The sequence below is a fragment of the Otolemur garnettii genome, unplaced genomic scaffold (genome assembly GCF_000181295.1).
Source record: "Otolemur garnettii isolate 467f Iridium unplaced genomic scaffold, OtoGar3 scaffold00042, whole genome shotgun sequence".
NCBI classification, from domain to species: Eukaryota; Metazoa; Chordata; class Mammalia; order Primates; family Galagidae; genus Otolemur; species Otolemur garnettii.
The window spans coordinates 8,908,267-8,920,453 of record NW_003852437.1 but is presented as its reverse complement, the minus strand read 5'-3'; the positions used below and the strand labels follow the sequence as shown (position 1 = coordinate 8,920,453).

The 12,187-nt window shown below is 41.2% G+C and overlaps 1 protein-coding gene across 1 annotated transcript in view; it reads right to left on the bottom strand.

The window, feature by feature from the left end:
• The window catches only part of TXLNB (taxilin beta), a 38,884-nt gene extending 30,793 nt beyond the window's left edge, over positions 1-8,091 (bottom strand). Inside the window, exons 1-2 of the mRNA XM_012805453.1 lie at positions 8,022-8,091; positions 4,872-5,294 (exon numbers count right to left, since the gene is read on the bottom strand). Of these exons, the coding sequence (XP_012660907.1) occupies positions 4,872-5,280 (409 nt within the window). The 5' untranslated portion in view covers positions 5,281-5,294; positions 8,022-8,091. The remainder of the gene's footprint in view (positions 1-4,871; positions 5,295-8,021) is intronic.
• Between the last annotated feature and the right edge of the window lie 4,096 nt (positions 8,092-12,187).

The window sequence follows — 12,187 nt, the reverse complement described above, 5'->3', positions numbered from 1 at the left end:
TTTGGCGGGTCCGGGCTGGGGATTCGAACCCGCCACCTTAGGTGTACGTGGCTGGCGCCTTAGCCGGTTGAGCTATAGGCGCCGAGCCTTGCTTTGTTTTTTAATCTTAGCACTCACTAAAGTCTCTTTTGCTCTAATAGTGTATTATTTTGTATAGATGGTATTAAGGTTCAGATGCATCCATATGCCTTCAAAAATGATTTCTCCCTTTAATTAAAAAAATCCAAGACATTGGAGATAAACATGCCCAGAACTCACAGATTTGTGACATCAGAAACCATTGGTTTTGTTGGACTGGGGTGCTGTGTGGCACAGTCACAGGAAAGGGCATAGGTAGAGACGTGTTCATCTTCTAAGAAAGGCTATGATTACATCTCTGTGGACACGGGGTCATTTGGTGACAGTGTCAGACATGAGGGGAAAAACTGACTTGGTTCAGGAACAGTTTATCAGGAGATCTCCTGCCTTCTCTCTACTGTGTCATTCCAAAGCAAAGCTTCATTTCTTCCCCATTAAAGCTGGGAAGTCATATGGTGGTCATGCGGCCACCACACTGCCAAATGCTCCCTTTGGTAGGAAATCTATGTGCCTGCCCTCCCCACCCCCCCAAGCAAAAGCAACAGTGTCACATACAGCCGTGGTCACCGGCACAGTTGTATCAGAAAACAAAGGAGTTATTTTCATGTGATCGAAATTAAAACCTTAAATTAAAAGGCAACTAAACCAGCCACAGAAATGTGGACCAGGTTTAGTCCACACCAAATCAGTAATGATGAGTTTGTTTATGCTATTTGTTTATACTAAGTTTGGTGATAATTTATGCAGATTTAATGTGTTCAAAACCGTGCTTTTTCTTTTCCACAATTAAATGGGTGTCTCAGACATTTCAGAATACTAACGTCCTAGTCAGGGGGTCTTTCAGAAGGTGCAACTGAAACTCATCTGTACCTGGTAAAACAAAACTCACTACCTGAGCTTAACACTTCTCAGCCAACATGCTGCTTGCTTCTGTATGCCTTGGTCCTGCGATGTCAGTGACACCCGTCTGCCCCTTTATGACTAATCTTGCAATTACCTCAACTAGGTGAATAACCTTTTTTAGTAAACTTAAGCTACCTGGGCTTCAATTTCCCTGTGTATAAAATTAATAGGACTAGATGGAGGCTGAACTCAGAACGGATCTGCGGATCAGCTTTGTTTTTCTCCCAGCCTTGATGTTTCCAACCTATGATTTCCTCTTCATTCAGTTACAGCTTTAAAATCAAAAATATATTATATTTTATCAATGTTTTGTGCTTATTATTATTATGTGGTGCCTGTGCAGCCCACATAATGTTGTCAAAGACATGATTAGTAAAGTGATTAATAGGGCACTTAGGAGCCTGGGGGATGGTGGTGGGAGAGGCAGGGAGGAGACTTCAGGTGTTAACAGACCATGCCATGATACTGCACGATGGAAAATCGGGTTTTGTTTCTTTCAGTTCACATGCCAAGAAGAAAGAAAGGGAGTCTACCAACTAAAGAGATTTTAAGATGTTACCTCACCTGGCTCCAGCATAAAGCGTGTTGATTATGGGAGAGTATGCAGCCTTTACCCAAATACTCAAACCTACTGTGAAAAGGAGTCTCATTGGGCTAATAACTTTAGGGAATAATGAAAACTATGTCCTTCGTTATTTGAGATTTTTATTGTGTGTGTATATATATACACACACACACATATATATATATAGACATACGTATATAGAGGGTTTCAAAAAGTGTATATTCATTTTAAGAAAGGAAAAAGGTATATTAAAGTAGTAATACTCAATATATACCGATAACAAAAGATAAATACAAGTCACCTTTCAGTACCTCTTGTAATTGCAAAAGTCAACTGTGACTTGGGTATTACAATTTTAATAGTTTTTTCCTTTCTTAAAATTGTATACATTTTTTGGTACCTTCTGTACATATGACATGTATAAGATCAGAGAAATTTGGCAGTAAAGAAATTGTTTAACTTTATCTGAAATTTCATTATTTAAGATTTTCCCTGTGTATATACACCCCCCATATGTATGGAATATGTATATGGACACACACACACACATATATATGAAGAAAATTCTGGTAGTAAAGGAGCTACTTAACTTTGTCTAAAATTTTAAATATTCCAAATTACACACCTTGGAAATTTTGGGATTAGAGAGTCAAAACACTTCAGTATCTCAAACGTACCAATAAAATAAATAGTACCTGATAATACAATAATTAAAGACATCTTTGAACAAGTACAGAAACAAAATCTAAAGATATATCTTCAGGAACAGATTGAACAACTTATTACATTTCAACAAAAGACCCAAATAGATTCTAAAAGAAAACCACAGCCAGAATGTCGTATTTTCTCCAAAGGAATATCTGAAGCACTTTGCCGCATCAGAACCCTCGCTTTCATGATTGGTTTGGGTGAAAATTACCCAGGTGCCTTGGCCTCGTTCCCAACCTATATCTATGTGTGGGGGCTCAGGAGCAGCATTTACGGGAAATTCTGCAGTTGATTCTAATGCACACTTAAGTTTGAAAACCACGGGTCAAGGCAATTGCACAGGGCCATTTTGTTTAGTTGTTAAGTAGCTAAGAAGTCTGCCAGAGCCACTTGCAGACAACAGAAATAAAGTTTAAAATGGTCGTTACATGTTTAGGTTAGCCTAAAAATGTTTTTAATGCATAATGTGGCTGAAACTGTCCATTATTTAGAAGAATATGCTGCTGATGTTGAGTGGGAAGGCTCAGAAAACTCAGCAGCCCTCACCCTTACTGAGGGTGGACCCATCTGGGCACTCTGGTTCACAACTATTGATTTGGTTAAACACATTCAGTAGAATTTTGGTAACTGGTAGGTAGTGGCAGAGTCAGGTGAAATTTTTTTCTTACTCTAAAAAATTCATCCTGAGTGTTTGGTCATTGTATGGTAACATGGATTATGAAACAACTCGTGGAAGAGAAAATACAAACCCAAATTGGTTATCTTTCACTTTACTCCCACTTTCTTCATATCTTTCCCCTCAATACAACACACACACACACAAACACACACACGTACACCCACAAATTCCTATGTAAAAGTTTCAGGAAGATACTGGTTCCCCTTGAAGTTGTTCACTTCTGGGATGAGATTTTGTATAGAGTCTTATGGAAACTTTAATAATGACTAATGCAAAGAGGCACAGCCACCTGAGATTTTGTCTGGCCAGAGAAGGAAAAAATTGCTCTGTAACACAGAACAACTCTATTCTGTTTCTCGCCCTTCCGAAACATTAGAGTGATTCTCACATGGCAATTTACAACTTGAGGATATGGAAAGGTACTGAGTTATTTTAATTTTTGTGCCGGGTGGGTGAAGAATGCTATTTGAACATGTCATTTAGCCCTTCTGACAGCATGGTAGCCATGCCTTTGAAGCGTCAGTGACATCTGTAGGAAAACAGCCTGAGCATGGCAGGAATGACACCATCTGGAAGTGAAAGCGCCCCATGATTGAAGTTAGATGCCTGTGTATGAAGGCGTCTTGCGGCAGGCTCTTTAAACAATGCACAGAGAAGCCCTAAAGATGCTTATTTCACCTCCCTCTGGTCACAAGTTTCAGCAAAGTCTGAGACACGAACAACTGCGCATGTCTTTACCCTAAAACCTGGCTATACAAGGGACAATTTCTAGAGGGCTGGTCCTGTGGCCCTGGAGACACGACTGCTGTTTGTGAGTCCCTATTAGATATTTCTTTCAGAGAAATTGGATTTGTCAGCGTCCTGCCTGTTCAGTTCCCTTGGCCCTTGAGGGTAAGTTTGCATAGACCTGCTAACCAACGAACAGTACCCTGCTTGAGTGTAGACATAGTTCTGGGTTTCCAGGTCCTCTGTTATTGGAGTTTGGACCCAGTTCTGACTCTTATATCCATGAACTTTCACTCCACCCCTCTGCCTTCCAGAAATAAATAGCAGATGCTCACTGCCCATGATGGATTCTCCATCTAGGACGGGAGGCATGTAAATAATGATTGCTAAGTTAAGAACTTGGATGGGGAACTGAGGAAGGTGGTGCCCACTATCTGGACAGACCAGGGAAGAGAGGGCATTTGTAATGAGTGTTTCCACAGGGAAGAGAGGCAGAAGGGCTTTCTCAGCCAGTCCCCATGCTCTCCTAAAACTTTTCCTCGGCCTGTTTCTTTTGTTTATCCTCTATAATAATTACGTTAGATGCACGCTTTCCCCCCACAATACCTAGTGCATCCCGACCAAAGGGTTACGACTTATCTTTACGCATCTGCTACAGTGCCTCACGAAGATTAGGATTGATAAATAATTCACTGGAGGACTGGGGACTCCGTAGAGATTTCTAGGTAACGAAAATAGGACGTGCACAGGCCTGTGGGCCTGGAGCATCACACATCCCACCAACTGAAGGAGACGTCCAGAAGGACCAGCTGCCGGGCAGCAGTAGCGGTGGTGATAAACGGGGCAGGGTGTTCAGGGAAGGGACGTCGTGGAGTGGAATGATGTGAGATAAAACCGGCCCTGGTCGGGATTAGACCATTGGAAACTTGGAGAACATGTTAAGAACTTTTGTCTTCATCCTAAGCACTGGGAAGCCCTTGGGACAGAGGGTAGGTGGGTACCATGTTGGAAAGGTCACCTGAGCCCTGTAGAAGGGGCGGGGGGAACAGGCCAGAGGCAAGAACAGCAAAAGAAAATGTGGGGAGACTCTGCTGGAGGCTGTGATAGTCATTCAAGTATCAGACGCGGCTTTAGTACAGGTTGGAGGACGTGCCCCTTTGTAGGAAGAATTCACCGCAAAGCCATATGTTAGAATAGAACACAACTACTTGCCTAATCCTTTCAGGATTTTCTTTTCCAATTTCTGCTCCCGGTTGCCGACAGGCTCTCTGACTGTGGATGGCTCCCCAGAAGCAGCCTCCTCGGTGGTTTCTTCACAGTCGGCATCCTCGTGGTCGGGCGGTTCTGCGCTCTCGGGCGGCTCCTGCGCCTTGGCGGGGCCCCCTGGCCCTGCCGTGCTGGCGGCTGAGCCGTAGGTGTTGATGATGTCTTCCAGCTGTCGGTTCAACTCTTCAGAGATGTCGGGGGGCCTGCTTGCCTCCCTGCTCGGTGTGTGCAGTGGAGCCGAGGCGTCCTGACTGTTGTGCTTCTGGAGGTGGTTTGGGCTGGGTGGTGAGGAGCTGTCTCCTGCGGGCGCCGCCTGCGGTTCAGCTGAGAGCCCTTCAGAGTGATCGGTCTCCATGCTGGGGGTCGTACCTAGCGGTAAGCACAGTTAGGGGGTGTGGAGTTACCCCAGTTGCATGTGCCAGATGTGTAAGAAGAGCCCCCCACAGTTAGGGAGTGTGGAGTTACCCCAGTTGCATGTTAATGGTAAGAAGAGTCCCCAAGTGGATACCAACTAATTATGTTTTTAACGTTGAACGAACGTATTTTCACAAACCACTGGTAGCAACAGTGGGAAGCTGTTTTTGTAAATCATACTACTAACATATTTTTCAGCTTGAGCTTCAATTTTCCATAGTATCTCTTACTATGGACTTGAAGAGACTAATTCATGCTACTGTTTCTCGTGGCCGTATTTGTCATTTTGCTTAGAAGAGCCACTTTGTGTCATCATTTTCTTATATAGCTCTATGTAGATTAATAATCACTGGAGGTACATGGATGTATACATTTTAAATGTTTAGAATGGTGTTAGTTTTCTTTTGAAGTTAAGATATTTAACACAAGAGTCATGGAACTTATTCAAATTATTCATAACAATAGCATCCCTAATCATTCTGTTGATCTGTAAATCAAGGTTTGATTAGTATGAATACTTTGATGTAAGTGTATTATTACATTGGATACTGGAGCTATTTCTTGCTTTTCTGGTATTTTCTTTTTCCTAGATGAGCAAACCCAATGCACATGCACATATTATCAATGAACAGAACCCTTTTATAAAATTGTTCTTAGATAAGTCTCACTCTATTGCCCCAGGCTAGAGTGCTGTGTCTCAGCCTAGCTTACAGCAACCTCAGCTCCTGGGTTCAAGGGTTCCTCCTTCCTCAGCCTCCCAAGTAGCTAGGACTCCAGTGCCTGATATAACACCTGGCTAATTTCTTTATATTAGTAGAGATGAGAGCTCCCTCTTGCTCAGGCTAGTCTCAAACTCCTAAATTCAAGTGATCCTCCTGCCTTGGCCTCCTAGAATGCAGGATTACAGGTGTGAGCCACTGTACCACGTTCTAGAACACTTTTTCTAAGGTTCAAACTAGCATCATTTTTGGAATAAGACAGGGAATGAGAAAAGGCACATATGAACCAACTAGTGTGAAAACGCAGTAGTACTTATAGTAACAATTTCTTAGATTTCCATAAAACCCTTTTATTCCAATATAAAAAAGACCTTTTATTATTTTTTAATTTTTCCCATACTATTGGCAGTTTAGAAAAAAAATGACCTTAAAAAAAAAAAAAGACCACCAGATTACCACTTTCTCTTCTAAGTCAAGAAGCTCCAGGAAAGCTTAATAATTTGTAAGAAATAGCAATATTTGACAAACAAGGAGAGGATGAACTAGGGAAAGAATTTAGATATCACTGGGAGCCTTAGGAAAGGGTGAGGGACAAATAGGGTTGTAACAGATTGGCCGAGGCCTTTAAGTTATAGCACATTTTATTTATAAATAACACTTAAGGTCACGCCACTCATTAGCAGCCTAAAATGATGGCGAGATCCCTGTAATTCGCAGGTTCTGCTCTTGCGGTGGCATGAGAGTGAAAGCATAAGCATACTGTTCTAAAAACTGCACCGCTGCCTCTTCCCATTCTCAGTAGTCAAATGCTTGGACTTCAGCAAAAACAGAAGGTTCAACGTACAGACATTGCCACCCACTTGTGATACTCACCGAGTATGTGGAACTTAGAGGCAGTATTTTTTTATTCTTCCACTATTCGCCAACTTGACTATAAAATAATGCAGTAAACAGTTTTGTTGTCTTCCTCACTGGAATTTATTTATCCTGACCTCCACTCATCTATATATAACTTACGCTTTCCCCGAACTCAGAGAAAGACACGTGGCACCTGCTGTCCAGCCAGAAGTTATTTTAAGCTATCCTAAAATGAGTCCTGGCATTTAGCACTTCATCCTTGAAAATCGAGAGAATACTTTTTCAATCAAATCGCAAACATTGAAGATTTGCTGATTTAAATCCCTATGTGAGTTTTAAAGTGTTTGGAGAAACTATCTTTGGATGAAATAAAATATAAAGTAAACCAAACTTCAGAACAATGAGCTTCAAAATGGTTATCCATAGGAATTTCACTGTGCTCAGTCTAAGTGCATGTTTTTGGTTTGCAATTGATTTATTCATTATCAGATGCCACATTCATGGATTTTAAATACTTAATTCCATAGATATTCATTAAACTCCTGTTCCATGTTTATTTTAAAACAGAATATTCACACCTATTCGGTACAGCACACATTGGATGGGGGGCACAACTTTGAGCCAGTTTGTGCAAAAAACGAAGAATGTAAACAAAACACATGTACCCCCTAATATTCTGGAATAAAATAGAGAAAAAGAAAAACATTGGGACCCCCCCGCCCCCCAAATAATTGAATCATTGTAAGCCCAGGACAAGTCCATTTCTAAAAGGAGCCTTAAGACAAACCACTAACAGGGGAGGAAAGTCACGGAACTTTGTTACTTTTAATCTATTCCTTTTATATTAATACATTTTATGGCAAGTAACTTATTTCTGAATTTTATATTATACTTTATTGCCTTCTCCTCCTGTCCCTGGAGGGAGAATTTTTCCGCCCTGTTGGCAGTCCCAGGGGACTATCTACACTTCCCTTCCTGAGCAACACGTCTTCATCATAAATACAACAACGGAAAGTTCTCCAGTCTCAAAGATGGAAGTTTCAGACAGCACAAACAGCACGCTACATCTTCTTGTGGGGCTTGGGGGAGTGTTTGTCATACTCACCAGAAGGCAAGGAGCTAAGCTAGAAGAGAGAGGAGAAGAAAGAGGCAGCAAAAAGCAAGTCAGAACAGCGACAGCAGGAGAAGGTGGGCTGGCTGTGTTCTCACGGGGTGGGGAGAGAAACCCAATACACACACACACACACACACACAGACACACACACACACAGACACACACACACACAGACACACGCCCGCTCACTCCACGCAGGCAGCAGGAGGGAGGGGGTGGGGGTGGAGAAAGGAACATCAGATGACACAGCAAGAGAGAAATACACCCCAGCTTCTCCAGCTGTCGCCAGGGGAGACACTCAGAAAAGAGAAGCAGCCGGTGGAGCTCGTCAGATTCTTCCACATTTTCTTCTGGTAGAGACTCACTCCTGAGGACGTAGCCCCTTTGGCCAGGACGATCTTTCACCATTGTTGTTCTTTCAGGCAGAGTCTTTATTATTTCTGGGTTTATCTCCAGTGTGGTGGATGATTCATCTTTTTTTTTTTTTCCTTTTTGTGCAAGCCTAATTAGTGTCAAGTTTCTTACAGGGATGGTGGAAAAGGCAAACAGTGGCATAAGAACAGGGAGGTGCTAGAACCCACTTTAATTATGATGTCATTGTTGGCTCGTTTGCAAAATTTGAAGTAAACATTTTGATAGCTATATTGGAATTGGGTTGAATGTAACCTTCGTGCCCGTGGTGATGGCTGGGACCCCGGAGCACAGTCTTCCACAGGTACCTGCATTCACATCTCAGACAAGACCTTTGGGAAGCTGTCTGCTTTTTCTTCATTGTTTGGGGGGTGTCCCCACTTTCCCATAGCACCTTGTCCACCTTTTTCAAATTCTCAACATGTTCCTTAATCCTCTTAAGAAAAAGAGCCTCCTTGTTTACCATAAAATGCCTGTCTCTTGAGTCCATTCCCTTTTCCTTTCTGTTTTTGGAGAATGTTCTTCCAAAGCAAATTTCTGTGTCTGAATTTCTACTCTGGGGACGGGCTGGGCGTAGTGGCACTCCTTGTGGTAGGCAGACTAATGCCACCCAAAAAATACCCACTTCCTGATGCCTTGAACCTGTGAATATGTTACTTTGTATAACAAGAGGGACTTTGAGGATTAAATCCTTAGATGGATTGTCCTGTATTATCTGGGAGGGCCTGATGTGCTCTGCAAGGGTCTTTGCATTAACAAACACAAGATAGGGAGGCAGGAGGATCAGAGTCAGAAAGAGATTTGGTGACTGAGCATAGGTCAGAGTGATGTAGGCCTATGAACCAAGGAATCCAGGAGGCCTCTAGAACAACAGTTCTCAACCCGTGGGTCATGACCCCTTTGTAACAATGAAAATACCTCGCAGCATTAGAAGGCTGAGAACCACTGTTCTAGAAGCTGGGGAAGATAAGAAAAAGGCTTGTCCTCTACAGCCTCCAGAGGAATGCAATCCTGCTGACATGTTGATTGTAGTCCAGTGAAACTCATTTTGGATTTCTGATCCCCCGAACTATAAAATAATACGTTTGTGTTGTTTTTAAGCCACTAAATTGGTGGAAAATTATTATAGCAGCAAAAGGAAATGAAAGCATTCCACCCCCAAACATTTTCCTACCACTTTCTGTGAGTTCAGGGGAGGCATAAGATATACATAGATGAGTGCACCCAACAAGTAGGGGGTGAGATGTCGCGGGTGGGATAAAGAAATACCAAGGATGAAGACAGTGAAGCTGTTTACTCCGACATTTGATAAAACAGTGGGTGAATTAAAATCAAGGACAGAAAGAAGTACTTTCATCTAAGTTAATAAATAGTTGGTGAATGCCACCAGTTGGGTGGGATTCCAACCTGCATTGTGACAAACTGACCCAATCAGATCTTTCAGAAATAACAAACAATAAGTCAGTGCTCCTCAAATTTGAGGAATGTATAGATTCTCTTAACAGAATAACTTAATATTGAAATTACTTGAAGGATTATATTATTATGTGCACCAGTATGTACTAATAAGAAAATAAGGATACCCTTCTTGTGCTTTGAGTAACTATACAATATTAATTTAAAAATGAATATATTTTTAAAACTCCATAAAACCAATCAATACAATTCTAATTAACACCACCTTTATGTGGCAGACAGTGTTTGCTGAACATTGCTACTGTTGTTTGAATTCATGGTATTTTTCTACAACGTGCTTTGGGAAGTGACAGTTTTGTCAACATTTGATCTATTCTAATTATTATATAATTTTTATTTATATGGTCTCCTTCCCCTTTTATCATTGTTCCTCATCCGTGTCCCCCTCTGGGCCTCACATCCCTGAGTCCAGAGCCTTTCTGGTTGTTGAGCTTCTCCAGAGAACAGTCAGAGATACTCTGAAAGGGACTTGATTTTATAGGGTGGGCCTGGGGACTCTTTGTTCTAACTGTTCCTTCTCCTGGTTAAAAAAAAAAAAAAAAAAAAATCAGGCTGTGCACAGTGGCTCACACCTGTAATTCCTAGCACTCTGGGAGGCAGAGGTGGGTGGATTGCCTGAACTCAGGAGTTTGAGACCAGCCTGAGCAAGAGCAAGACCCTGTCTCTACAAAATTAATTGCCATTGTGATGGTGACTGTAGTCCCAGCTACTTGGGAGGCTGAGGCAAGAGGATCACTTGAGCCCAAGAGTTTGATATTGCTATGAGCTATGATGCCAAAGCACCCTACCAAGGGTGACAAAGTGAGGCTTAAAAAAAAAAAATCAAACTGGATGTGGTGGCACATGTCTGTGGTTACTAAGTATAGTTACTAAGGACGATCCAGTCTAGCCTGGGCAACATAATGAGACCTTATCTCTTACAACAAACAAACAAACAAATAATACAAGAGTCGTGTACAACAGCCAGGTAAACTGTCCTACTAAGTCTCCTGCCTTACTACCACTTTCAATAGTTTCTCCACTTGCTGGGTATTAAACCCCAAATTCCTTAGTCTTTTCAGAGTTTACCAGGCAAATTAGCTTGCTCTCGCTGGTAGCCTTTTCTGCTGACATCCAGCCCCATTCTTGTGAAGTACACTTTTTCTGTCAAATCATTTACCACTAAGTCCTTTGTTCTATTCCTTATCTGTTGTGGTTTGGGGTTTAGGGACTCAATTCTTCTGGTTTCCTTGATGTTAGAATTTCCTTTTCTGCTTTTTGTTCCTCTTGTTGTTTGCTGATCAATTTTAGAGTGAAAAGAAATCAGAATTATCTTCACACTGCCATTTTGGCATTAGGAAGACTTATTTAACTATTATAGTAGTCCAGTAATGAAATAAACTGCCCCCCAAAATAAGAATCTTAAGCATTGGAAATAGTCAATAGAAATTTGGTTGTTTCCTCTTTCGGGAATATTGGTGAAGAAATGTCTGGAAGGGAGAGGAATTAAATTAAATGATTCACTTAGGAGCTCTTTTAACTGAAAGAACTCAAACTGAAAAGTTTATAAATTCTGTACTTCTTTTACCATGGGCTGAAGGGAAACAGAAATCATATGTTGATAATAATTTAGATTATGAGCCTTATAATCAGGTAGCTTCCCTGCGAATTCCAGATATTTTTTTTACTTAAAATATATTTTAATTTCTTTAGCTCCAATTTCCTACTCAATAAAATGGGGCTACTTATTTGATACGATTGTTATAAGACCAGCACAGTAAATGCAGTCTAGTATGAATACATTATCTCTGTTAGCTAATTCCAGTAATGATGTGTTTAGATTTAGCTTGTAAATGGGAATTAATATCTCCTACACCGATAACATTTTCATACTGTTGCTGCCCAAACCAAGTTGAAGTCTGAGAATCTATTGTATCATCTCTTGGTCGTGGTATATATATCTATATCTATCTATCTATCTATCTATCTATCTATCTATCTATCTATCTATCTATATACACACACACACCATGTATGTATGTATGTATCTCTTATACATATACACACACCATATACATACATACATACACATATGCACACTTGACCTGGGCTATATCTGGCTTAGGGTGCAGGGACAAATCTTTGTATACTTTTCCTACTCAGGACACATCACCTCTCTCTTTCTAAATGAGGGGAAAGTGTGAGCTTATGGCCAAGGAAAGATTATTTTCTATTAGTCTAAACAAAAGTCAGGTAGCAAGTGGAAATATTCAGTTCCCATGGTGAATTTG